Source organism: Alosa sapidissima, chromosome 5 (assembly GCF_018492685.1).
Source record: "Alosa sapidissima isolate fAloSap1 chromosome 5, fAloSap1.pri, whole genome shotgun sequence".
NCBI classification, from domain to species: Eukaryota; Metazoa; Chordata; class Actinopteri; order Clupeiformes; family Clupeidae; genus Alosa; species Alosa sapidissima.
In genome coordinates, this window is record NC_055961.1 from 16,906,072 (window position 1) to 16,930,185 (window position 24,114).

The following is a 24,114-nucleotide window of genomic DNA, read 5'->3' on the forward strand; positions in this document are numbered from 1 at the left end:
TTCTGTCCTGGGAAGGACTCCAGTGGTGTGGTGGATGCTCCCCTCTCTGCAACATTCAATAGATTCTTCCTCTCTGTAACATTCAGTAGAACATGGATTCATGGAACCCAACGAGGGGCAAATACTTTCGTCTTGAATCTATCTATTAAACTATTTTAAAACCCAAATCTCCCAAAGTTGGGATGCTGTGAAAAATATAAATAAAAACAGTATATTTCACAAATCATGTAAACCTTTAATTGTGAATAGGTGGAAGACAACAATCTTGAATTTGATGCCAGCAACACGTCTCAAAAAAGTTGGGAAGTTGGGACAAGGGCATGTTTACCACAGTGCTGCTTAACCTCTTTACTTAACAACATTCTGCAGGAGGAGACCTGAGGAAACCATATGCTGCTGGAGTTTCAAGAATGAAATGTTGTCCCATTCTTGCCCAATATAAGATTTCAGCTGCTCAATAGTCGGAGTATTCTTAATCATGTTTTTTATTCCATGATGCACCCAATGTGACAGGTCTGGACTGCAGAAAGGCCATTTTAGCACTTGGACTCTTCTACTATGGAGCCATTCTGTTGTACCATGTACATTTTGTGTATTCTCAGCTCTTTCGGCAACAGCTGAGGGTGAGGAGTTGCTACTGTATCAGTCTGCATCTCATCCTCATCCTTAACATGGAACACTATGGTGCTCTGCTGGTTGCTATGGAAATACATGGCAACCAGTAATATAATCTTTCCAGAGGAAGCTGACTGAAGGAGGTGGAAAATGCAGAAGGGAGTTAGTATAGCAGAGGGTCAAAATACATTCACATTGGAGACAAAAAGAAAAAGATGGCATCTTAATGTTGACTTAACACATAGAAAAGCTAGCAAGCAAACAAACAAATAAACAAACAAACACATGCATCAGTGTGTCTGCTACTCAGCACTTCATCATTGCTCTGCCTGTCCTGCTCAAATGTATGCCTCCAACCAACAGCCCACCCCTGCTGTGGATATATATACACTGATTTATGGGACTGTGCTTAACACACACACACACACACACACACACACACAACACGACACGAGACTGGCTGCTGCAGTGATAACTCATTGCCCATGACGAGATTATTAAATTAAAACGAGCCAGTGCAAGGCAGTTGGGTTTATGTCCAGGCTGTGCCACTCTGTTGCCGCAGCGACATGGAGGGAAGATGTGGATTATTTTCCATTGTAGCTGCATATGCACTGTACAAAAGAATTCCACCAGAGACTTATGGATGCAACAAGGGTCGAATGTGATGACAGTTATTCACTGGTCAAAATGCACACAACCATACGGTCATGCATCATCAAGCAAAGCACAACAGAAACTTGGCACACTTGGTGCTTGGGGCCCAACATCACATTATGCAACACGGTGGTGCAGTGTTTGCCTTAAATAATACCACCAGACACAGGTACCAATGTCAGTGTAAGTACTGCATCTTAAAGAGCAATGGCTTTGCTAAAAAGTGTGCCATGTAGCTGCATTGCATTCAGGCCATTGGGGGATATAAGCATTTGAAATTGAATGGGTGACATTTTCACTAGAAGGGTTCTACTTATGTCAATTGTCAAAGACTCAAAGCTGCAACACAAAGGCTCTGGTATCTGAGGAATGTGATTGCTCTATTGCTAAAAGAAAATTTTATTTCAGTAAATAAATATTTAGGTAACATCTAGGGGATAAAGACAAATGACAGAAGACAAAAGAGAATGGTTGTAAGAATGTCAGCCTTCCCAGGTATGGACAATTAATCAGACTGTGCCCATGCACCACCCTACATATGATATAAAGCATATGACATTTCTATTCATTTGGGAGACACTTTCATTGAAACGTTTAACACTGCTCATCAACAATGTAGGCCTATGGTACACTGGGAACAATTTTCTTGCTGTCGTTTCATTTTCATGTGTTGCAAAATAAGACTATGCCATAAATTGTGTAAAAATAATAACAAATTCAGGGTTTGCTTTCAAATACTCACTGCACTTAAAGTGTATCAATTATGATGGAATTATAGTTTGATGTTTGACTGCCTACAGGGAAAGTACTCAACTGTTAGAAAATCTGAGACATTGTAAATGACAATTCAATACCTCTCAGATATTTCTCTCTGAATGACAACTTACTCCTTCAGCTGTTTGTTTTATTATTGACAGTTTAAAAGGCAAGTTGTTTATGACTGATATGGCTGCACCACAACATGTGCAGAAATGGTGTAGCTTTAATATTTGCCTCTTTCAGCAAGAAACCATAATGACTGTGTGATATTCTCTGGAGTATGCTGCCTTTAAATTATTCTGCTGTGAACCTCATTCAAATAAACCAATGACCCATCAATGACCTTGGAGTGATAAGCAGAAACTAGAGGCACACACACACACACACACACACACACACACACACACACACACACACCTTCCACTGAGAACATGGACCATTCTACAAACAAACAGATACATTCAGTTTCACAGATGGAATCTATTATGTCAGGAGCGGGGACATCATAGAATTATTAAAGATTGAAATGTCCAATTACAGCTAAAATACAGCATGACAAAGGCCAAAGGAATGACTCTTTCTACCCGGAGGTATAATACAAAATAATGCAAAGTGAATTTTACATGGCCTCAATTTCTTTTGCATTATCAGCAATATGGTTATGCTTTTTTTCCCATGTATTTGATTTATAGTTCCATGCAATCAGATTATCATTCCAATGGAAGGTGATATTACAGAATGGGAAATTAATATGGCTCAAGAACCATGCCCTTCAGAACAGAAACAATTATCAGCTTTGGTGTCAAGTGTGCAGCAACTGTTGAAGCCATGGAGAATACGTGAGCACTTCAGTATCCTTATGTGGTTGGCTAAACTGACACTCCAGCTGCCTGCATGCTTAACCTACCTAAAACCTGTGGTCTGTACTACCAATAGGTCAAGTGGCAAAAGGTGCTTTCACCTAGCACATAATGCATATTGACATTAAAAAGGTGAAAAAAGTCAATAGATTGGTTTGTTTGACCATGGTTTGTTGGTAGACCATGATTGGTTTGTTTTGACCGTTTACCAATCCATTTACAAGCGTGTGTATTTATGTTGAAAAGCTATCTATCTATCTATCTATCTATCTATCTATCTATTAATTAATCAATCAATATCTATCTACAGTATCGATATCTATCTATCGCATTGCAGATTTTTCACACACACACACACACACACACACACACACGCACACACACACACTGAATTATTAACCACCAATTGTGCAAGATGCTTCTCACTAGTAGCCTACCATTTCATTTAACCCATCAGGAGGGGTTTGGGGTTTTAGGCCTAGGTCTGTGTATCCTACTGGGTCTGTTGTTGGCTATGTACATAGAATGTTAATTGTTTCCCCTATTTGTATTCACTATTTTAAATGATTTATGCATATTTGGTCTAGAAGAAATGCTATTTCATTCTTGATTGTATGCAAGTGCATAATAAAAAGACAAAAAAGGAAATCTTGAAACACTGTAAGTTAACAGCAGACAACATACAAATTGAAAAGAAAAGAGTGAAAATATGTCAAATAATAGGCTATAGGCTAGTGGGTTATTTACAGTTTTTCTCAGTCGCTTTGGTGCTTTTCTCACATCACTATTAACATTTGCACAGCAGTTAGTGCATTTCTCAAAACAATTAGTGCAAACTGCAAAACCTAGTGGATAACCTGCAAAAGCACGTCACTTGCTCAAAATGGATAGTCCATTCCTCAAAAGCAAGTATTATGTCAATGAAACTGCCAGTGTCATCAAAATGAGAAGTTTTGACACCATCGTTTATGAACAAGATAGTCAAATGGCTTTGTCATGTTTTCATTATGACAGTTTATTCTCTCAGTGTTTTCTAATGCAAAAAAAGTCAGAACTCGGTGACACTACCTGAAAATGCTCAAGACAGCACTATACAGTATTTGTACAGCCATTTGAAAACTACAGTAAAGTTACAAATTGCTGTAGTTAGGGGAGTAAGTGAGTAGGCTACAAGACACTGAATATGTAGGTTTCACAGTTTTACTGTTGCAATTGGGGCAGCCGTGGCCTACTGGTTAGCGCTTCGGACTTGTAACCCCGACCAGTAGGCACGGCTGAAGTGCCCTTGAGGAAAGCACCTAACCCCTCACTGCTCCCCGAGCACCGCTGTTGTTGAGGCAGCTCACTGCGCCGGCCGGGATTAGTTTGTGCTTCACCTCACTGTGTGTTACTGTGTGCTGAGCTGAGTGTTTCACTAATTCACGGATTGGGATAAATACAGAGACCAAATTTCCCTCACGGGATCAAAAGAGTATATACTTATACAATTCTACAGCATTGTGACAGAATTTGATAAGTTCACCAATTTTGTATTGACTCAAGCAATGAAATGAAGACTATTAGTTTTATTGGGAACGACTATTCAGCATCCATAAGTAGCCTAGTTCATTTCGACTGACATGACAAAGCAACTGATAGCCTACATGTTCAAAAGCATTTGCAATTTGTTCAGAGGAAGGAGAAATTGCTGCTATGATGTGCACAAAATGACTAAATTGTGGAGGTTGAACTAATAGTTATGAGAATTTTCATTCTGATCTGAGAAAAGCACCAAAGCGACTGAGAAAAAACTGTAATGTTCAAGGCTGAATTTAAAATTCCATGCTCACAGGTGGCACTGTGACTGGACTTTAGCCTATCCGAAGGCGGAAGAGGGAATTGTAGTAGCAGAGGAGTTGTAGCAGAGTCCGAAGTCTCTAAATGGATTCTTGAAATTCCCTAACAATTCTCACTTTTCGACCCATGCACATTATGCATATCATAACACTTAAGAAGAAGCTATGTCGCCACATACATCCTGGTCCTTTTGTTTCGTTTGTTTAAGAAACACATTAAGCCTACAAAGTGTCAAACACCCACACCGGATATACGCATGTCAATCCAATACTCTGATTGGTTGTCGAATTGGCGGTGGTTTTACACCCATTTTTCAAACAAAGTGTTGCAGTACGAATTTGCTTTTGTATGTGTGCGAGTTTTCTGTACTCTATCTTAACCTTTACGGTGTTTTGCAAGCTGGTCGAGTTTTAAGGCAGCTGTAAATATGGATGATTCTCCGGAGGACAGAAGATCTGAAGTAGATGTTCTTCAGGACATTTCAAATAAGTTCTCGAAGTAAGTCTGTCTTTGTACCGGGTTCTAACGTTAGTTGCATCACGGTGAACTCGCTCGGCAAGATGTAGGCCTAACACTAACACCTAACACTCTGATGTACAGTTGATTAAAACTAGTCGACGTTAGCTAACTGTGAGATGCAGGTTAGGCGAGCTGCTGGATAACGTTACATTGCTAGCATTTCATTCCTGCTAGACAAGTGCTAGGCCTATCTTTGACGTAGCCTTTCTACCTCTGGTGTGATGTGGAGTTCCCATAATTGTAAGATAGCTATTATTGAGTCCATTCCGATCACTTTAATGGTAAACAATAGCCTACAAAAGTCTGGTGAAGTGTTGGAACTCAGTTTCATGACTTGCAGCAACGATGGTCTACTGTCTGGTATGTCAGAATTCGTCCCTCCGGTGAACATCATCGGGAATACATGTGAAACAGCCACATGTGTGACGTTGTTATTGCTAATGCAAACTTAATCTGCGATGTTTGGTTGACAGTTAGCCTACGTGGTAGAATTAAGTAGCCTAACAGATCCAGTTAACCTTATAATTACTGGTGATAGAAAAAAAAAATCATATACCCTGTGCTGGGATGCATCATGTATAATTAAAAAAAAATGGGTTAACCAAATAAGATGTTTTAATTTAGGCGGGCAAGCTTTTGACACTAAACATGTTATGCCCATTTTTCAGGTCCATGTCCATTGCCACAGTGGATCTTGACACATACACCAGGTACAGTATATAAAAGTGTTTTCAAAGTTTTTAAGATTGTTCATCCTTTTTTCTGGTAAATGAGCTGTGTAGCACTTATTTCTCCACCTCTGTTATTTATCTAGACATGTCTAGTCCTGCTCAAAAGCACAATTTGATTAGTGGGTGGGCCATCAACATTACCAACTGTGGCGATGCATCAACCAATTAACATATTATGCTCAATAGTCACTTTAAGGTATTTTTATGAATCTGACCTATCAATTAGAAGTTTGTCACTGATGAGTGGCTGACTGACTGTCTACATTATGGAGACAGGCTGAAAAGCCCATTTGTGTGCAAAGTAGGTGGGAAATAACATGACATCGAATAAATATTTTCATGCTAGTGGACAAGCAGTTTTAGTTATTATTCAGAGCAAAATATTACAGATGTGTATTTACAGATGCAGATGCGTAATTTTTAATTTATTTAATTTTTTGTTTACCTCAGGAAAGCAAAAGAGACTTTTAAGCAGGGAAACCCTACAAAATCCCTGGAGATTTTGAAAGAGGCCTACAAACACTACCCAGATGAGAAGATTAAGGGCCGAATACAGAAGCTGCAGGAGTTCATCAATCAGATGGATGCGCAGTCCTCAGATGACGATGATGAGTTCATAGAAGTCAACAACAGTGGCTTGATGCTAAACAAAAGGATTTATGATAATCTATATGATCACCAGAAACAAGGAGTGGCCTTCTTATATGGTCTCCATAGGGATGGAAAGACGGGTGGAGTTCTGGCGGACGACATGGGTTTGGGCAAAACTATCCAGGTGATCTCCTTCCTGTGTGGCATGTATGACTCTGAGCTGCTGCAGAACTGCCTGCTGGTGATGCCAACCACACTCATCACCAACTGGGTGCGGGAGTTCCAGAAATGGGTGCCAGGGATGAGGGTGAGAGAGTTCCATGGAACAAGCAAAGCCATCCGCAGCAAGAATCTGAGAAAGGTCCAAGTCAAAGGTGGCGTTCTCATCACCTCCTATCAGATGGTGATGAACAACTGGGAGCTCTTGAGCTCCATTGATGGGAGTGAGTTTTTCTGGGACTATGTCATCCTTGATGAGGCACACAAGATCAAAACCACATCGACAAAAACGGCCAAAAGCGTGAATGCCGTCCTAGCCAAGAATCGCGTGCTGCTAACTGGAACACCTGTGCAGAACAATCTGCGAGAGATGTGGGCGCTGTTTGACTTCGCCTGCCAGGGGTCACTCCTGGGAACGTATAAAACCTTCAAGACGCAATATGAAAATCCCATTACTCGGGCACGTGAGAAAGATGCCACCCCTGGCGAAAAGGTGCTCGGTTTCAAGATGTCTGAGAACCTCATGGAGATCATCAGCCCTTACTTCATGCGGAGAACCAAAGCAGAGGTAATGAAGAACGACAACGATGATCAAAAATCTTCAGAGGTAGACGACCAGCCGACACCTACGGGCGATGGAGGCTTAGAGGTGCCTTCGCTCCCCGAGAAAAATGACCTGATTGTGTGGACGTACCTGAGTCCAGTTCAAGAGCAAATCTACAGGATGTTTATCTCTCTGGATCACATTAAGGAGGTGCTGATGGCTACACGCAGCCCCCTGGCTGAGCTGACCATAATCAAGAAGCTCTGTGATCATCCAAGGCTTCTCTCAGACAAAGCCGCAAGTGAACTCGGTCTGCTGGGCGGACAAGACCATGCTTTGCCTGACATCGAGAACAGCAGCGGAGCCAGCAGTATCGATCGCGTCTCAGATGAGACCCTGATCTCTGAGTCAGGCAAGCTGGGGTTCCTCATTGAGTTACTAGAGCGCCTCAGGGAAGAAGGGAACCGCACATTAGTGTTCTCCCGGTCTGTTAAGATGCTGAACATCATACAGCGCATTTTGAAAAACAGAGGGTTCAAGATAGTGAGAATAGATGGCACGGTGACCGATCTCTCTGAGAGAGAGAAGCGCATTGGACGCTTTCAGAATGACCCGAGCATCTCAGTCTTCCTCTTGACTACACAAGTGGGTGGCGTCGGACTCACTCTAACAAGCGCCAACCGCGTGGTGATCTTTGACCCCAGTTGGAACCCTGCCACTGATTCCCAGGCTGTGGACCGTGCCTACAGGATTGGACAAATGCGTAATGTCATTGTGTACAGACTCATCACCTGTGGCACCGTGGAAGAGAAGATCTACCGCCGACAGGTGAGATGGTTTGTGTGTGCAGGCATTTGCTACATAAAGTTGTGTCTTCTGTTTTGTTTGCATAATTGCTATATGCAAGTAAGCCCATTGCTCAAATGATGACAAATTAAGTCAATTAAGTACATCATGCGTGGTGCTTAACATAGCAAATGTACATTATCTACATGAAAAGCAACCTGAGATGTAACAGATGCTAATAACTAATTAGTTATTCATATTTGTATTCGTAAATTACTTCTCCTGTGTGTCTTCAGGTCTTCAAAGACTCCTTGATCCGACAGACTACAGGAGACAACAAGAACCCCTTCCGTTACTTCACCAAGCAGGACCTGAAGGAACTCTTCAAACTTGAGGACACTCGCACATCCACCACCCAGCTGCAGCTGGAGGAGCTTCACTCCAAGCAGCAGAGCGCAGACCCCGACCTGATGGAGCACATCGCCTACCTGTACACCAAAAACATGTTCGGCGTCTCCCACCACGACCTCCTGTTCTGTGTACAGCCAACCGAGGATGATGTGGAGGACAACGAGGCTCACGAGTACATTGAGAAGCGAGTGCTGACCGCTGAGAATCTGATGAAGGTCGAGTCTCAGATCCAAAAGGACCTGAAGGACTTTGAGCTGCAGCACACTGAGCCGAGGTCCCTGCAGCAGTCCGTCAGGAGAGGACGTCAGGACTCTGGCAAACAAAGATACGAGGATCTGGATCAGTCCCCCACGTTTCAGTCTGTTAAAGAAGAGGTCACAGCCTCTGAGTTCACAGACGAAGAACCAGTCATTGTTTTGGATGAACCTACTGAATACCCTGACCTCCCTGTTGCAAATGAAGTCGAGCTTGAACTGGATTCCTCACAAACAGAGGAGATGGAGTCACTCAAGAGAAACTCCACAATGGGTTATGACAATGACGTCATATGTTTGGATGATGACGAGACAAATGTGTCCACTGGACAAATAAAAAACCATGTGGTTATCAAGCAGGAACAGAACTCTTATACTAATGGCGTTGAGGAAGACTATGGGGCTGGTGGAAGAAAGTCCTTAGTAATAAACAAGTCCTTTGAAGGAAATTCCAGCTTGGCTAAAGGCGATACCATAACGTCTGTGAATGATGAAGCGAATATGTCCACTGATTTCACAGAAAACCACCTGGTTGTTGAGGATGAGGAGAATGTCAGTTTTGCAGAGAGCAAGAGAGCCTCTCTTGCATACCGTGAGCAGGAAAGAGACATCATCACAGTCAATGATGAGGCGGTCATGTTTACTGAGTACATGGAGGAAGACCAGCTGATGGGTGAGGAGGAGGACCATGTTGTTACAAGGAGGAAAAAAGCCTTTGTTATCAATTCCAGTGATGATGAGGGAGATAATGATGGAGAAGATGAGGGGTCTGTCAGAGCAGACGAAACAGGAAATCTCTCATCGCTGGGAAAATCCAGGCTGTCTGACATGAATGACAAGCCTGATGGATCAGGTGGCGTGGAATACCAGCTGTTAAGTGATGAGGAAGATGACATTGTTACAAACAAGAAAAGGGGTTTTGTCATCCTCAGCAGCGACGAGGAGGGAGATGACGAGGAAGAAGGGGAGAGGTCAAAAGCAGACAGTGTCTCTTCGCGAGGAAATTCCCGCTTGGATGAGACGAGTAACGGACCAGACACGTCTGAACCTGGCGAAGACAAGCTGGAAAGCCAGGAGGAAGCTGACATCAGCTCAGGCGAGAACAAAAGTGTCTTTCTGACGTACAGCAGCGAGGAGGAGGAAGAGGAGGGGGAAAGTATGGACAGGCAATCTTCAAAAACAGCCAGTTACACATCCTCCACCCCGGGAAATTCCAGGCTGACTGACTCTAATGGGATCATCTCTGGGGATGACAACGTCAACATGTCTGCCCTCATGGAGGACCAGCTGATACATGACAATGAAGACAGTGTCATTATTACTAAGAAAAAGAGAGCCTTCGTCTCCTACAGCAGTGAGGAAGAGGAGGGGGAAGAGGGAGATAGTGGGGATGTCGATGATGATGATGACAATGATGACGAGAGAGAGAATTTTCATTTCACCAGTAGTCTTATGTCTGTGTCAGGAGTTGGAGATCGCTCAGTCTCATCGGTTGCATCAAGGCGGTCTCTTGTAGATAATCTGATGGAGAAATTTGAGGACATACTCATGGACGAAGATGAGTCGAGTGAAGAGATAGCTGACAGTGATCAAGAGAATGACATGTTCTGCACCCTAGATCAGTCAGGGTGATTTGTATGATCATTAGAGCAGGTGAAAAATACCACTACCATCCTAAATGTCTACATCCAATGTGTACTGTACTGTTTGAAAACTTGTTCAATTTTCATTATTTGTTCTTAATAAATAACTTGTTTTGCATTGATAGCATGTGTTAAGGTTATATGCAGTTCAGATGGGTCAGAATAGAGGAGTGGAATTTTCTAAAAGTGACTCATTTCAAACAAAGTTCTTGGGTGACTTACTCATTGTTAGGGCTAAGATAACTGAAACCTTACTTAACTTAGGGGGGGGGAAATGAGGGGGGATTGTGGCGGCAAAAGATTACACAACAAAAATAATTGTTTACACATCAATTAGCTGTATGAAATAGACTTGAGTACATGTATAAGATGATTCATGACAATTCATATTTAAAGCATTATACTATGAATTGATACTTAAGTGCCTTTGCTCACTGAGATGTGAATATCTGAACTATGCAGCCCTACGTTTATTTTTCATTCATTCGTTGTATTTACGATTTACAGCCAAGTAGCTATCAGATTTCTCATCAGTGACAATCATCCAGAGCAGTAAAATAGCACATTCCTATGAGCTGTCAATATAATCGCACATCTGTAGTTTGCATTGAGATTCTCCTTATTATATTGCTTACATATAAGCCTATATGTAATCAGCTTTTGTCAGTCCTTGGTGAAGGGTAGTGTAACTTTACATTTTGCTAACGAGCCAAAAAGCATCTTAGAACATACTCTTACAATTCAATGTTCTCAATGTGAGCAAATGGTATGAGGAGTCAGAGGCTTATTTCAACTTTCAACTGTTCAGAATAAACCTGTATAAGATAGACCATAGTTGATCTTTCTCTGTGCACAAACACTGCATATATTCTGCAAGCACTCATAATCTGGCTCCAAAGTTTATTTACAACGCTCATGGATTTTTTGCAGTAAAGCAATATAAAGACTTGTCTTCAAGTTTGCTGCCATTCCTTTAACAAGTGTGGGCAGTAGGTGATCAGTCCATCAGGGCAGGCAGGTGAAGTTGACCATTAAAACACAGAATCTGTAGGCCACGCTCACTTTCCGTACAGCTCAACCTCTCCATCCATCCATCATAGCTGAGAGAGATCTGGCATCAGCTGGAAGGGAGAACTCCAAACCCACTTGCCCGTCCCAAGAAAAACAAGCACAGGGTTCAATCGAGTTGACGCACTTTATTCCTAAAACAGAAGCCGCACCACCCATGTCTGGCACGAAATTCAAATATAATTATTTATATATTGCCATTTTTTCTGGGTCTAAATGTGTTGTATAAAATACTATATACGACAATGTACCTCTTTATTTTTAACACAGTGAAATCATTGCTGTACATGCCCTCCTCAGCAACAGCTTAGCTGCAATTCAGCCTCCTTGCCCCACACCCCCCAGCTCTCACACCGAGGCATGGACGTATTTTCCCCACCCAACCCCAACCTATTTCTTCTGTACAATGTGACAATACAAATATTCTGTCTCCCTTACAAAAAATAATATTCTAAAAGCAACCTACTGGAACTTCATTATATTTTTTGTTGTTTTTGTGTGTTTGTAATTTTTTTTAATTAAGACAATAACGCATTTTAGACCAATTGCTTTAAAGCAGGAAGGCAATATAAACCTTCTAGAACATTTCATATATAAAAGAAGTTAAGAAATAAAACAAATTATACATTTAGAAACAATAAATAAGAACAATGCAGGTATTCAAACAGGGAACTTCAGGGAGTTGAAAACCCATGGTTTCCTTTTAGATTGAAATGTCCCTTTGCTTCCAATAATTTACAGACACATTTCCGACACGAACCGGCTGATTCTGATGTCAAAGCACCTGCGGGTAGCCGTGATGAATATGCTCAGTGTTGCTAGCATCACCATCACCAACAATCAATTTCATTTCCATTCATTGCAGGGAGTCTTTAAAAACAGGTCAGATTACAATGATGAACACACCAACGGCAGAAAATCACACTGTTGTTCTTCATCTCGTGTCTTGTGGCCGAGCTTCTTTACTCCCAAAACCACATCTTTCCGTTTTCCCGCTGACTCCTTCTTTCCCTCTTGCTGAGAGCATTTTGTTTTTTTCTTTACATAAGAGTGTCCTTGACATCAAAAGGGGGAGGCTGCTCCGCAGGCATAATCCTGGGTCACAGCCAGCAAACAGGAACCCTCGTTCTTGTTCACATCTCCTGAGCCATCATCTTCGATTATAGAAAAATCCAGAGCACATCTGCACCTGCACACGCTACATCTCCTCTTCAGGGTGCATCTCCATACCCTCCCACCCCCCTCCACTGATGGTTCCCAACTGGTTAAAAAAAACAAAACAAACAAAAAAAAAAAAAACAATCCTGCTCGGCTGTTTCACAGCCTTTGTAACGCTTCACAACAAGTTCATGATGAAGTTGTACATCTGGTTGAGCACCACAAAGTGGATAGGCAGACAGGAGCGGCGGTCCTGTGTGGCAGGGTCACAGGTCAGCCAGGACAGGGCATTGTACTGCTCCAGCACAAATCTGAGATGGGGAAAACAGGGATTATGAACGTTATTATGAGGACAAATCACTTTTCACAAATCAATGTAAGGTAACTGGTTGTGGCATACATATTTACATATAGATACAATTATCTAGACAAGAACAAAAAGATGTATTGACATACATAATTAAATAATACATAAATAGTATAAACCTTAACACATCAGGTGTAGTTCCTTAGAAATTAACCAATTGTTGCCTTTTTAAGTCTTTAATTGTTTTTTTTGTTTTTGTGTTTTAAATGAGTGACTAAGTTACCAAATGTAAAACAGGAAACAGACAGTCTTCATGTCAACAAGGCAGCATGTGGTGTGTAGGTAGTATGTGGTTACCTGAGTACGTCTGAGGTCTGATTGGAGTCGAGAGGGTGAGAGTGTTTGCTGTGGAGCAGCTCGTCTGACTGCACTGAGGATACATGAATATGTAGAGAGGCCTGGGGAGAAAGAGAGGAAATGTTTTTCATTTTCTCAAAAACACTTCCCAACAGCACCCCACTGGTGTACAACCAAACCACACCAACAGCATTGCCACAAATGTATCAACTAGTTAAAAAAAAAAAAAAAAAAGGGATAAAGATAACATCCATCATGTGATCCAGTCAAAAGGAAATAGTGCAGTGATGAGATACTTGAAACAATTCCCAGGTTCAATATTCCAAACCACATGCTTGCCAAAGGAGTTGATGGGCAAAATGCAACCCGTCTCCTTCAAACGGGCCAAGAACACATCACTAGAGATTTGTGGCTAAGTGTAACCAGACCAGCTGTAAATCTGAAGACGCGGACTGGCAGGCAGTGGGGTTATATGCAGGGCTAGGCACTTCAGCAAAGGACCCTGGGATCCTCATGCGCCAATCTGACTCATAACACGGGGGCCAGCGCTTCTCGCCACATGCCATCACAATCGGAGTCTCCTTCCTCTCCAGACTGTACATTGGAGCCAATCAGAGAGCAAAGCTAAATTATTTAAGTCCTCCCCTACCGGGCGGCCTGTTCAATAATGCATGAAGTCACGTGAGTCGGGACAGGTATGATGAGAAGTTGTCACGGAAACTGGCCCAATAAACACAAGGTCCGTCACTGACTGCACCCAGACAAATCACTTTAGGCACAGTGTGCGCTGTGAGACCAGGGGACACCAGGGGACTCCAGAGTCTGCCTTTAATAAACATCCCCCTAACAAAGCTCACACTGCTGCTCTAAAATAATGCCCAAACTCACATGCTACTGGAGATCACAAGATGGATTCTATTATACAGTAACGTTTTCCATTTAATATTTTATCACTGCATATATTTTTAAAATTCATCAACCTACACCTTTTGATTTAGGCCTTGTATCTGTCAGAAATGTTGTGTCCGCCCTGGCTGACATAAACCTAATGGCAGCTGAAATACTGGAGAGGTGCAAACCACTGGGCACCAGAGTTGCGGGGGGGCTCACCTTGAGAAAGAGAGGGCACTGGTTCTGGGCTTGCGGGCAGGCCGACCAAAACCAGTCGGGCAGTGGGCCCGCTTTAGCCGTGGACACGAAGTAGCCGAGAGCCAGGGGCTGCTGGAGGATGTTGGGGGTCTCCTCATGAGACTCCATGCGATCGGTGCTCTGGCCCTAGAAGAAGATGCAGGAAGAAATGGATCAAAACACTGGCACAATAAAGCAGCTCGCATTGAGGGGGAAAAACACTTTATGCTGTTGCAATAACAATGTCTGCACAGTCGCATGGTTGTCATAAATCTACAATGGCAGACATCACTATCATTCATTATTCTTGCCTCATAACATTCTTTAGCACTGAATTTAGGAGTTCTAAGGCCAAAAGAGATCTTCCATCATCTGCCCAGAGAGTTATAATGCCCTGGAATTTTGGATTACGTAGCATATCCTGTCCATCTGAGAAATCCTGTTGAACTTTGTGATTCATTTCTTACCATCCATGATTTTATTGATGACTATAGGAATCATGTTAACTATGTCCATATGGCCAAAAACATGTATCATTATTTCAATTAATTGATGTATTCATCATGAGTGGAAAAACTTCACATGCACGGTATGGCCACTTAATGAATATAAGCCCAAGACTTCATCCATGTAGCATAGTGCAGTGGGCCTACCTTGCTGCCGTCTCCTCCGTGGTGGTAATGAGATCCTGGCGAGTGCACCGGCGAGGTGGTGGGGGAGGCTGGGAGGATGTTGATGATGTCGGGGTCCACCATTTCATTCTCCTGCTCCAGGAGGTCAAAGATGCCACCTATTGCGTCTGATCCATCTGAGGAAACCATGTTTCAGAAAGAAAGACAAGAGGAAGAGGCGAGAGTTTAGGTTAGGCGAAGGCTGCAGCGAATAAAGAAACTTCCGGGAAAAACCTAGAGAGAAGGTTCTAGAAAGAAGAACCTTCTAGGAAGGCTAGAAACTGAGGTCTATAATGAATAAAGAATCTTCTAGAAGAACCCTCTAAAGGTGAGAACTTAAGACACAGGGAGAGGGGTAGGTTGGGTAGAGGCGAGTGGCCTCACCGTTGATGGGGTTGAAGGCAATGTCGATGTTCTCAGTGGTGTAGTTGGAGGTGGCCACCTGGACGAAGGCAGAGGTGGGAACACCAGGATGTGCGTGCAGGACGTGTCCTGAGGGGTGCTCAGCTGGGACGTCTGCATGTTCAGGGTGGTGCTGCGGCCAAACACCGAACCCGTTGACACCGAGTCTGAAAGGCGCAGGGGGAGGGAGAGAGAGAGATTTTTGGTTAGGGATGCCCTACAAGCACATTGTCTAATCTGCTATAGCTAAAACAGCAACTTCATTGACTTAATTTCTAAACCACCAAAGCATTAACAAAGAAATACAAATAGCTAAAAGTTTTTTTTTATTACACCTGCGTTAGTATCATGCTATTACCATGGACAATTCCAACCTCTCCGAATCCGACCTGTTAATCATGAGGCAGTCAGGGTCACAGGGCCTCTGTATCTCCTCCACATTCCTGTCAACTACGCATGGTGTCCGTGGACCGTTACTGTCTAAATGTCCGTTTGAAAAATAAATCTGTGGGCTGGAGCCCTGGGAGCCCTGGCCTCATCGACCCGTTGTTGCACCTATGTACAAATGAGTTCCCACAACTAAAGAAAAATCTGCTTTATCTGAATGGTAGGAAAGTACGCACGCCCGCATGGACAAACACAGACACTCTCGCTTTCTCACACACACACACACACACACACACGCGCATGTACGCACGCACGCGTGCACACACACACACAGTCTGACAACTTTTCATCACTTCTCAAAATAAACCCATTGATCTTCAACAGCATCCCATCATCTGAAAAATCAATGTGGTCCTGAAAAGGTGTTTTATGGCTGGCCTCAACACTGGTCTGGCTGCAGTGGATCTGATAGGGACAGCAGTTACATGCATTATGATATGCTGCTGCCATCCATCACTCACACGGACACAAACACTGGCATTTCAACACACACACACACACGCACACACAGGGAAAGCTGTATTACCTGGCATGATGACAAAAGAGCCCTGGGGCTCCAAGGCAACGAGGCAGGCGCTGAGGATGCTGGGTGTGTCGGCGGCAGAGATGCCACACATCCTGCACATGTCCTTCAGCCGGCGGCTTAGAGACTGCAGATTCCTTCTGCTTAGCAGAATACTCCAGTTGAGGAGAGAGAGAGAGAGAGAGAGAGAGAGAGAGAGAGAGAGAGAGAGAGAGAGAGAGAGAGAGAGAGAGAGAGAGAGAGAGAGAGAGAGAGAGAGAGAGCAGAGGAGGGGAGGGGAGAGAGAATGACAGAGAGAGAGAGAGAAGGGAGAGATAGTGAGAGTGCAGAAAAGAGAAAAAGAGAGAGGAACAGGGGAGAGGGGGGGGGCAGGAAGCACGAGAGAGTAAGAGAGAGAAAGGAGGAGGGGGTGGTGAGGGTATAGGAGGGAAGAGAATGGGGAGGGGGTGCAGGGAACAGAAGAGTTACAGGGTAAAGGTGATGGGGAACGGAGGGCAAGAGGAGAGAGGGAAGAGGGAAAGGGGAGAAGGATGGGATTAATACAACAGGCAGCGTCAAGCAGTAGACCACCGTGCATAGCTTCAACTCACTAGCTACAGGCTTGGTAAATTAAAAACATGAGGGGCAAAAGAAGGATGGCTGTAGTGCCAATAAATGAGACTGATCAGAGTAGCCAAACTCCAAAAGTATGAAGCCAGTAATTGCTACATAACTTGTTTTTCTCCAAAATGGCTACACATGTCAAAGAGACCATTATCTCTGTATTGGTTTCTAAACGGTTCACATGACAAGCTCTGGCAGGCCATGGAAAAACACAGAGCCAAACAAAGCTGCGCTCGCGGGATAATAGTCGAGTAAATAACCCGTCTACATCACAGACGAAGACGCCGCGTTCCCCCAGCCAGCCTCGGCGCGGGCCCAAAACATGCGATTACTGCGTGGTGCCAAACAGAACAGATCACGAAACGACACAAACAACTCCATCAGTGGGAGTGCAGTAGCGAGTAGTCGAGTGATGCCTGCCTGCCTGCCTGCCTGCCTCACTGGGGGAGAATTATGTTATTACGCCGAGGTAATGTTTTGTCGCTGTATTATTGACGCGTCAGTGGCTTGGGAGATCTCGTAGGCGGGGCCAGGAGGAAAAAAAAGACGGAACACGCCATTTCCAGTCCTGTGTGAGTCACAGTAAAGATGCAAAAAAACGGGAGAAATGCACTAGAAGTGCACACACACACACACCTCACAAACACACACACACACACACACACACACACACCTCACAAACACACACACACCTCACAAACACACACACACACACACACACACACACACACACCTCACACACACACATACACACACACACGCTCTACTCGCCTTCTCCAGCAGAGGCGTACTTGAGAGAGCGAGAGTGGCATAACGAGCATCGCCGCACAGTGGGTGTGTCTGCTCACCTCTTAACTCGCCGTGTCCTATCCGCCCGAGGCGGCCAATCACGACTCTCCAGGGCACTGATGTCATCTGCACCAAACCCAAGCACCAATCCCACAGCTTTTGCAGGCCCACTCTTCGGGCAGAGCCTTTTTTCCTCCTCGCCCTAAAAACACACACAAGCAACATATCAATTACAAGTCAATTTACAATACATCACCAGCAGCTCATAATGGCTATAACAGAGTCAAAAACACAACAGCAGTTTACAATGTCTATATCTCAAACACAGACACATCCTGAATTTGTGTCCATATTATGAATGTATGAAACCAGACTGTCTATAATGAGAACCAGAACTAGAGTGTCTAATGAGATTAAGTCTGTGATTAAGAGGTGTGTGTGTGTGTGTGTGTGTGTGTGTCTGTGTCTGTGTCGGCGCGCGCACACATTTCACCTGTTGGGCACGTCGATGCTGATGATGCACGTCTCCAGCAGCTCTCCGAACTGGTCGGTGCAAGTGGCAAGCAGCCAGCGCTGGTCATGGGACAGGCAGTAGCCCACGAAGAGCACGTTGTACTTCTGCGAGGCCTCACCGAACGTCTCGCCCAGCTCCGTCTGTTTGTCCTTCACTGGCGCCAGGATGAACGGCGGCGTGTACAGCCGCAAGCACTCTGGCCTCTGCCGCAGGAGGGAAGGGGTCAAAGAGGACAAAGGTCAAGCCCAACCTCAACATAAACACAACAACTGTAACCACATATCAACTGCTGGAGGTCTGGGCTGGTCTCTAGGAGTGTGAGCATTTAAGTCAAAGAGCCCTGCAAGGCATTCATTCGTATTCATTTATCAAATAAGCGGGGCAGGCTAGAACACAGGAGACTGTAGGGGGTTGGAGCAAATTGGATTGTGGGAGTTATTCGGCGGATGAGCCCTGGGAGTAGAGCGGGGTGCCAGACTATGCGGGCCCGATCCCATTAGCGAGGGCCCGCGCCAGCCAGCCACCCAAGCAGATAACGGAAAGGAAGCGCGCGCGAGCTCGGCGCTCTGAGGCCGCCTTGGTCGCTTTCCAGGTGCGGAGAGGTTAGTGTAACAATCTCCACAACTCATTGCTCTACCCCAACAACTACTACTACACCACCCCCTCAGAGAAGAATGCACTGCACAAAGGCTCGGGGGGGAAAAAAGGCTAAAGAGAGTGATTCTGGGAGTGGTGATGGTGTGCGTGTGTGTGTGTGTGTTAAGAGACAGTGAGTGTGTGGGAGAGACAGTGAGTGTGTGGGAGAGAGAGAGAGAGAGAGAGAGAGAGAGAGAGAGAGAGAAAGAAAGAGAAAGAAAGAGAAAGAAAGAAAGAGAGAGAAAAAAAGAAAAAGAAAGAAAAAAAGAGAGAGATTGTGTGTGTGTGTGTGTGTGTGTGTGTGTGTGTGTGTGTGTGTGTGTGTGTGCGTGCGGAGTGTTGCACAAGCATAGCTTGTTTTCCCACAGTGCTTTCTGTCTACTAGTTTCACTTGCTTAACACGGAATCCTGGGCTGTGGGGCTGCCTTTTTTAGAGCGCATTTTTACACCAAATAAACCACTTCACAGACATAAACCAACTGTCATGTGTGGCATTCACGGTTAAGAACGTTATGTGAAACCAAATTAGCGCAGTTGAGGCTTTCACTGTTTAGGGAGAACATTGTGTGGACAGGGTGTACTCTTGGAGTCAGGCTTGTGGGTGTGAGATGTTTCATTCTTAAAGAGTTTACAAGGGTGCTGGGTTTTTTTTTTACTCCACTGACCTGTGTGTGATTTGGCAAGAATAATATGTCAGTGACTCAGTGTTGAGGGAATTAGTTTTGGAAATGTTTTTTTGGTGGGTGGAGGTTGTGGAGGTGGGGGGTCAGCAGGGAATCATTTGTACTTAAGACAGAAAATGGATACGGACTGAGCCTTCAGTCTGTAATCTGTGTTCATTATGTTCTTCTGCATGTTGAAAGCTAACAGACACGGCCAAACGGACAAATGTGTTTTCGTATGAAAAGTTTGCATAAATCGGGCTTCAGTAGAATCGGTCTGCGGTACCTCTGGGCTCTTGAGGGCAGTGTCCAGGGCCAGGCCCGGGCCGAAGCCCGTCAGTGACTTGACGTTGGTGGAGGCGGGCAGCGGCCGCCGGCACTGGGAGAAGACTGAGAAGGCCAGGGACTTGAGGTGCTGGGCATAGATGTGGCGCTCCTCGCTCCGCACAGGCTGCAGCAGGTACTGACATGGGATGATCTGAACACACACACACACACACAAAATCACATTAAACATTAAATTCTAAAAGTGCAACAAAAAAAACACATGCCAACACACAAACAAATGCTAACATACCAACACACACCAAATACAATATACACCAATGCGATAACACCAAATACAACTTAGACCAATGAGGTAACACCAAATACAACTTAGACCAATGAGGTAACACCAAATACAACTTAGACCAATGAGGTAAACTTATTCGAGTTAAGACCAGCCCTGTCTAAGAACACATGAAGACACGTGACAAAGTGAAACAAGATTTTTAATCAAATTAAGTGAGCAAAACAGGTCATGCTAGTGTGCTTAGAAAACCACAACTGACACTTCCTTTTTTGTCTGATCTTAATGCAGTTATATTTGGAGTGTGAGTTCACAGGTGCAAGATAGCTACTAGAGCAGAGGCAGTTTCCTGCACACAGGGGCTTGGTGTGTGTGACGCCACAAAATGAAAATACAACTTCATTTGAAAGTCAATGGTTTTTACAGCTCTGAAATAGACTTCACACGACTTCAAATCTGAGTAATCAGGGCACACTGTGTGTGTGTGTGTGTGTGTATATATTTGTGGGGTGGGCTTGCTCAGAGGTGAGCATAACAGTTCGAAAGCAATGCTGCTTACATCACGCGGTGGCTATTTATTCCCTTACAGTGACACCGTATGACAGAGCCAGAGAAAGGGCGGGCGTCATGTGCGCAGAACATGACTACAGATCTGCTTACTCTCATCTTTCATACAACACTGCTACACAGCCTTCCCTGGCACTCTATTGGAAATAGTGTTCTAGGCCATGCATGCCGGGGGGGGGGGGGGGGGGTGAAATAATGAAAGTCCTACCATGCATTGGTTCTACCTGTGCACTTAACACTGGCTGAAAGGTTGAGCTAAGTAGTATCAGTTTGGTTTAGTGAATGGTTGGGACAAATAGGTGGTAGGACCTTTAAGCACTCTGTATACAGCCGCCAACATGAGTGTGCCAACACTTACGCCACGTACATCAGCACCTGTGGCAGAGTTCTATGCTGGTGTGTAGGGTTGTATTGAAAACAATAGAATCTAATGTAATAGAACGCTGAAAGCAGACTGCACCGCACTCATGATAGAGTGACCGGTGTGGAGGGGAGTGGGGGTAGGGGATGGAGTCTCACCTGCACGGAGATGGAGTTGCGGATGTGGGGCGGCAGGTGCTGCACCAGTTCCAGGTAGCAGCGTAGCAGGCCGAGGGTCCACACGCTTGAGTGGGCCGACGTGCCGTCCGCGTCCTCGTACGAGAACGGGTCGACGATGTAGATGACGATGGCTGGCGGGTACGTGATGGCGTGGGAGTCGCCGTCCGTAGGCACACCCACCTTCTCCTTCTCCATGGTACTGGAGAGAGAGAGAGAGGGAGAGAGAGAAAGAGAGAGAGAGAGGGAGAGAGAGAGAGAGAGAGGAGAAATCCCATGGTTACAGGAGCTAATTAGGACAGATTTAATGATTTGAATAACGAAGAAACAAAGTAAAAGAAATACAGCAATACAATTGAGCAGTTGTGCACAGAACATCCAATTATGAAAAATGACTGAAAAGAATAAAATGTGCCTCCCGTCTCTCATAAAGCCATCACTGTTCTTTTTTCAAAAACAGATTGCATTACCACACATATTAACATTGCATTACCACACATATTAACACTATTGAACTCAGGAACTCAGAACTCCACGGTAAAATCAGCTGCAGGCTTACTGCTGCACACCCAATGATAGGCAGTCCATGAACTCATGTCATGTTAACACTCATGTCAATTTAATCCAAAGGCAGTGAAAAGCTCCCTGGGTCTGGCAAGCGTATGCATATTTTTAACTGGCCTTTGTCCAGGTTCCCAGAGCCTGTGAGAGAGTCAGTGGTCAGACTTTAAGTCATTCTGCATCACCAATGCTGAAACTGTTTGGAGTAATTTATTTAAATGTATTACATTTGTAATTCATTTATTTGAATGTAATCTATTTATTTTAACATCACTGCCACTAGCTAACCTCTTGCTTGTTTGTGCTGTTCAGCAGATCTCTCCACATACTTGGGAGAGACAAGGGTGTGACAATCCCCACATCACAACCCTGTGGATTTTCACACACACACACACACACGGGTGGTGAACCTGAGCAAGGTATTGTGTACAGCACGTGCCTCACCTCTCGGGGGGCTCCGTGGGCGCTGGCGTCTGGTTCACGCCGGCCGTGCCGTCTCCGGGGAGTCCGGCGTTCTGGCCGCCCGTCTGCTGGTTCATGGAGCCCGCCTGTGCGCCCATGCTCCCGAAGGGCGCGAAGGAGCTGGATTTGGCAGACTGCATGGCACCGGCGCCCTGGGGGCCCGAGGACGACGACGACGACGACGACGAGGTGTTGGACGAGGCAGGGGTACCCCCGGCGGTGCCCGACGCCAGGCCTGCGGCGTTGGCACTGCCGTTGTTCCCGGGGGCACCGTTGCTGGAGACGGCGCCCGCGGACGCAGACGCCGTCGTGCCCTGGGAGCCGGTGGAGCCTGAGGACTGTGCGGTTGAGGATTGGCTGGAGGCGGCGGGGGCGGGGTTTGGCTGGGAGAGGAGGGAGGCATCCAATTGCTGAGCAGAGAGGTATGGAGCTACAGGAGAGAACAGGAAAAAAGAAAAGAGAAAAAAAGAGTCAACAACATGCAGCAAAAACAAAAACATTTCTACACAGCAACATGCATCATCATAATGTAGCTGTAAGAGTGAGTATTCAGGGTAATTGATGTTGAACTGGTGCCATCTGTGTAGATTTATTCAGATGTGCTTCCTCACAGTCAAAACATACCGAGGTCGTGCCTGCAGACTTGAGCGAAGAGCTTGAGCTTAGCGAAGGAGTCGTTGTTGCCACTGGCTGCTTTCAAGAACCAATCGCTGACAGGTTGGTCTGAGAGCTTCTTAGCGGCAGCCCCTCCCACTCTGACGATGCCGTCTGCGTGGAGCTTGGAGATGGGCCGGTGCTGGCCGAGACGACAGGACTAACCGGGGGGGGGGGGGGGGGGGGGGGAGAGAACATCTGTTAGTACAGCACGGGCCAAAAGTCAAAATATTCTTGTTTACTTTATCAGCCACTGATGTAAACAAGCGGCCAAAGCCTTAATACATTTGATCTATTGAAATATATTTCTGTGTTAATTATATTAATAGAAATATATTTATATACTTCAGACCACAACCACTAACACACTTGTATGCACACAATTCACAGATGGATGGACAGACAGACAGACAGACAGACAGACAGACAGACAGACAGACAGACAGACAGACAGCGTGTACACACCTCATAGACGGATGTGAGCTCCTTGAAGAAGCTCTTGGCTCCGCTGAGTAGGGCGTCGGTGTCTGGACACACCACCAGGTAGCCACGTCTCGCTGCGAGCCGAAGGGGTCCAGCAGCAGCTTCTCCCAGTAAGGGAGGCCGAAGGGGGACAGCACCACAAAGTCATACTCGTAAGCCCACCCAGGAACGTGGGGATGGGCAAGGGCTCTGGAGACTCATCCGTGCCTGTGAAGGAGAAGGAGGGAGAAAGTAGGAAGGAGAGAGAGAGAGAGAGAGAGAGAGAGAGAGTAAAAGGGAGATATTCCTTAAAACATTAAAATAAGAGCTTTCAGTTGTGATTTTTTGCGAAAATCAAGCCAGATAGCGGTAGTGGCCTACTGATCCAGAAATGGAGCAGTCTGCTTTTCATCTACCTGGCACTTTGTTTTACAGTGAAAAATCTGGCAAGGCAGAGCCAGTTAGGAGAGGAATTGTAACATCCTCTGTTGCAGGCTTTCACAGCATTGTGTGTGTGTGTGTGTGTGTGTGTGTGTGTGTTTGTGGATCTCTTACCATACGAGCCTCGTCCAGCCATCTTGTGGAACTGCTGCCAGGTCAGAGGACCCTG

General features: G+C 45.0%; 2 protein-coding genes across 2 annotated transcripts in view; one reads left to right on the forward strand and one right to left on the reverse strand.

The window, feature by feature from the left end:
• Positions 1–5,002: 5,002 nt before the first annotated feature.
• Positions 5,003–10,547, forward strand: ercc6l (excision repair cross-complementation group 6-like). Its single transcript, XM_042091780.1, has 4 exons — positions 5,003–5,225; positions 5,915–5,956; positions 6,428–8,159; positions 8,414–10,547. The coding sequence occupies exons 1-4, from the start codon at positions 5,155–5,157 to the stop codon at positions 10,412–10,414; spliced, it is 3,846 nt and encodes a 1,281-aa protein (XP_041947714.1). The 5' UTR covers positions 5,003–5,154; the 3' UTR covers positions 10,415–10,547.
• Positions 10,548–11,606: 1,059 nt separating this feature from the next.
• The window catches only part of LOC121709129 (mediator of RNA polymerase II transcription subunit 13-like), a 66,338-nt gene continuing 53,830 nt past the window's right edge, over positions 11,607–24,114 (reverse strand). Inside the window, 17 exon segments of the mRNA XM_042092261.1 lie at positions 11,607–12,962; positions 13,316–13,416; positions 14,426–14,590; positions 15,097–15,251; positions 15,499–15,573; positions 15,576–15,683; positions 16,490–16,648; positions 17,938–18,080; positions 18,372–18,595; positions 19,977–20,168; positions 21,348–21,567; positions 22,371–22,818; positions 23,013–23,202; positions 23,508–23,590; positions 23,593–23,680; positions 23,683–23,732; positions 24,060–24,111. Coding sequence (XP_041948195.1) covers positions 12,830–12,962; positions 13,316–13,416; positions 14,426–14,590; positions 15,097–15,251; positions 15,499–15,573; positions 15,576–15,683; positions 16,490–16,648; positions 17,938–18,080; positions 18,372–18,595; positions 19,977–20,168; positions 21,348–21,567; positions 22,371–22,818; positions 23,013–23,202; positions 23,508–23,590; positions 23,593–23,680; positions 23,683–23,732; positions 24,060–24,111 — 2,586 coding nt within the window. The 3' untranslated portion in view covers positions 11,607–12,829.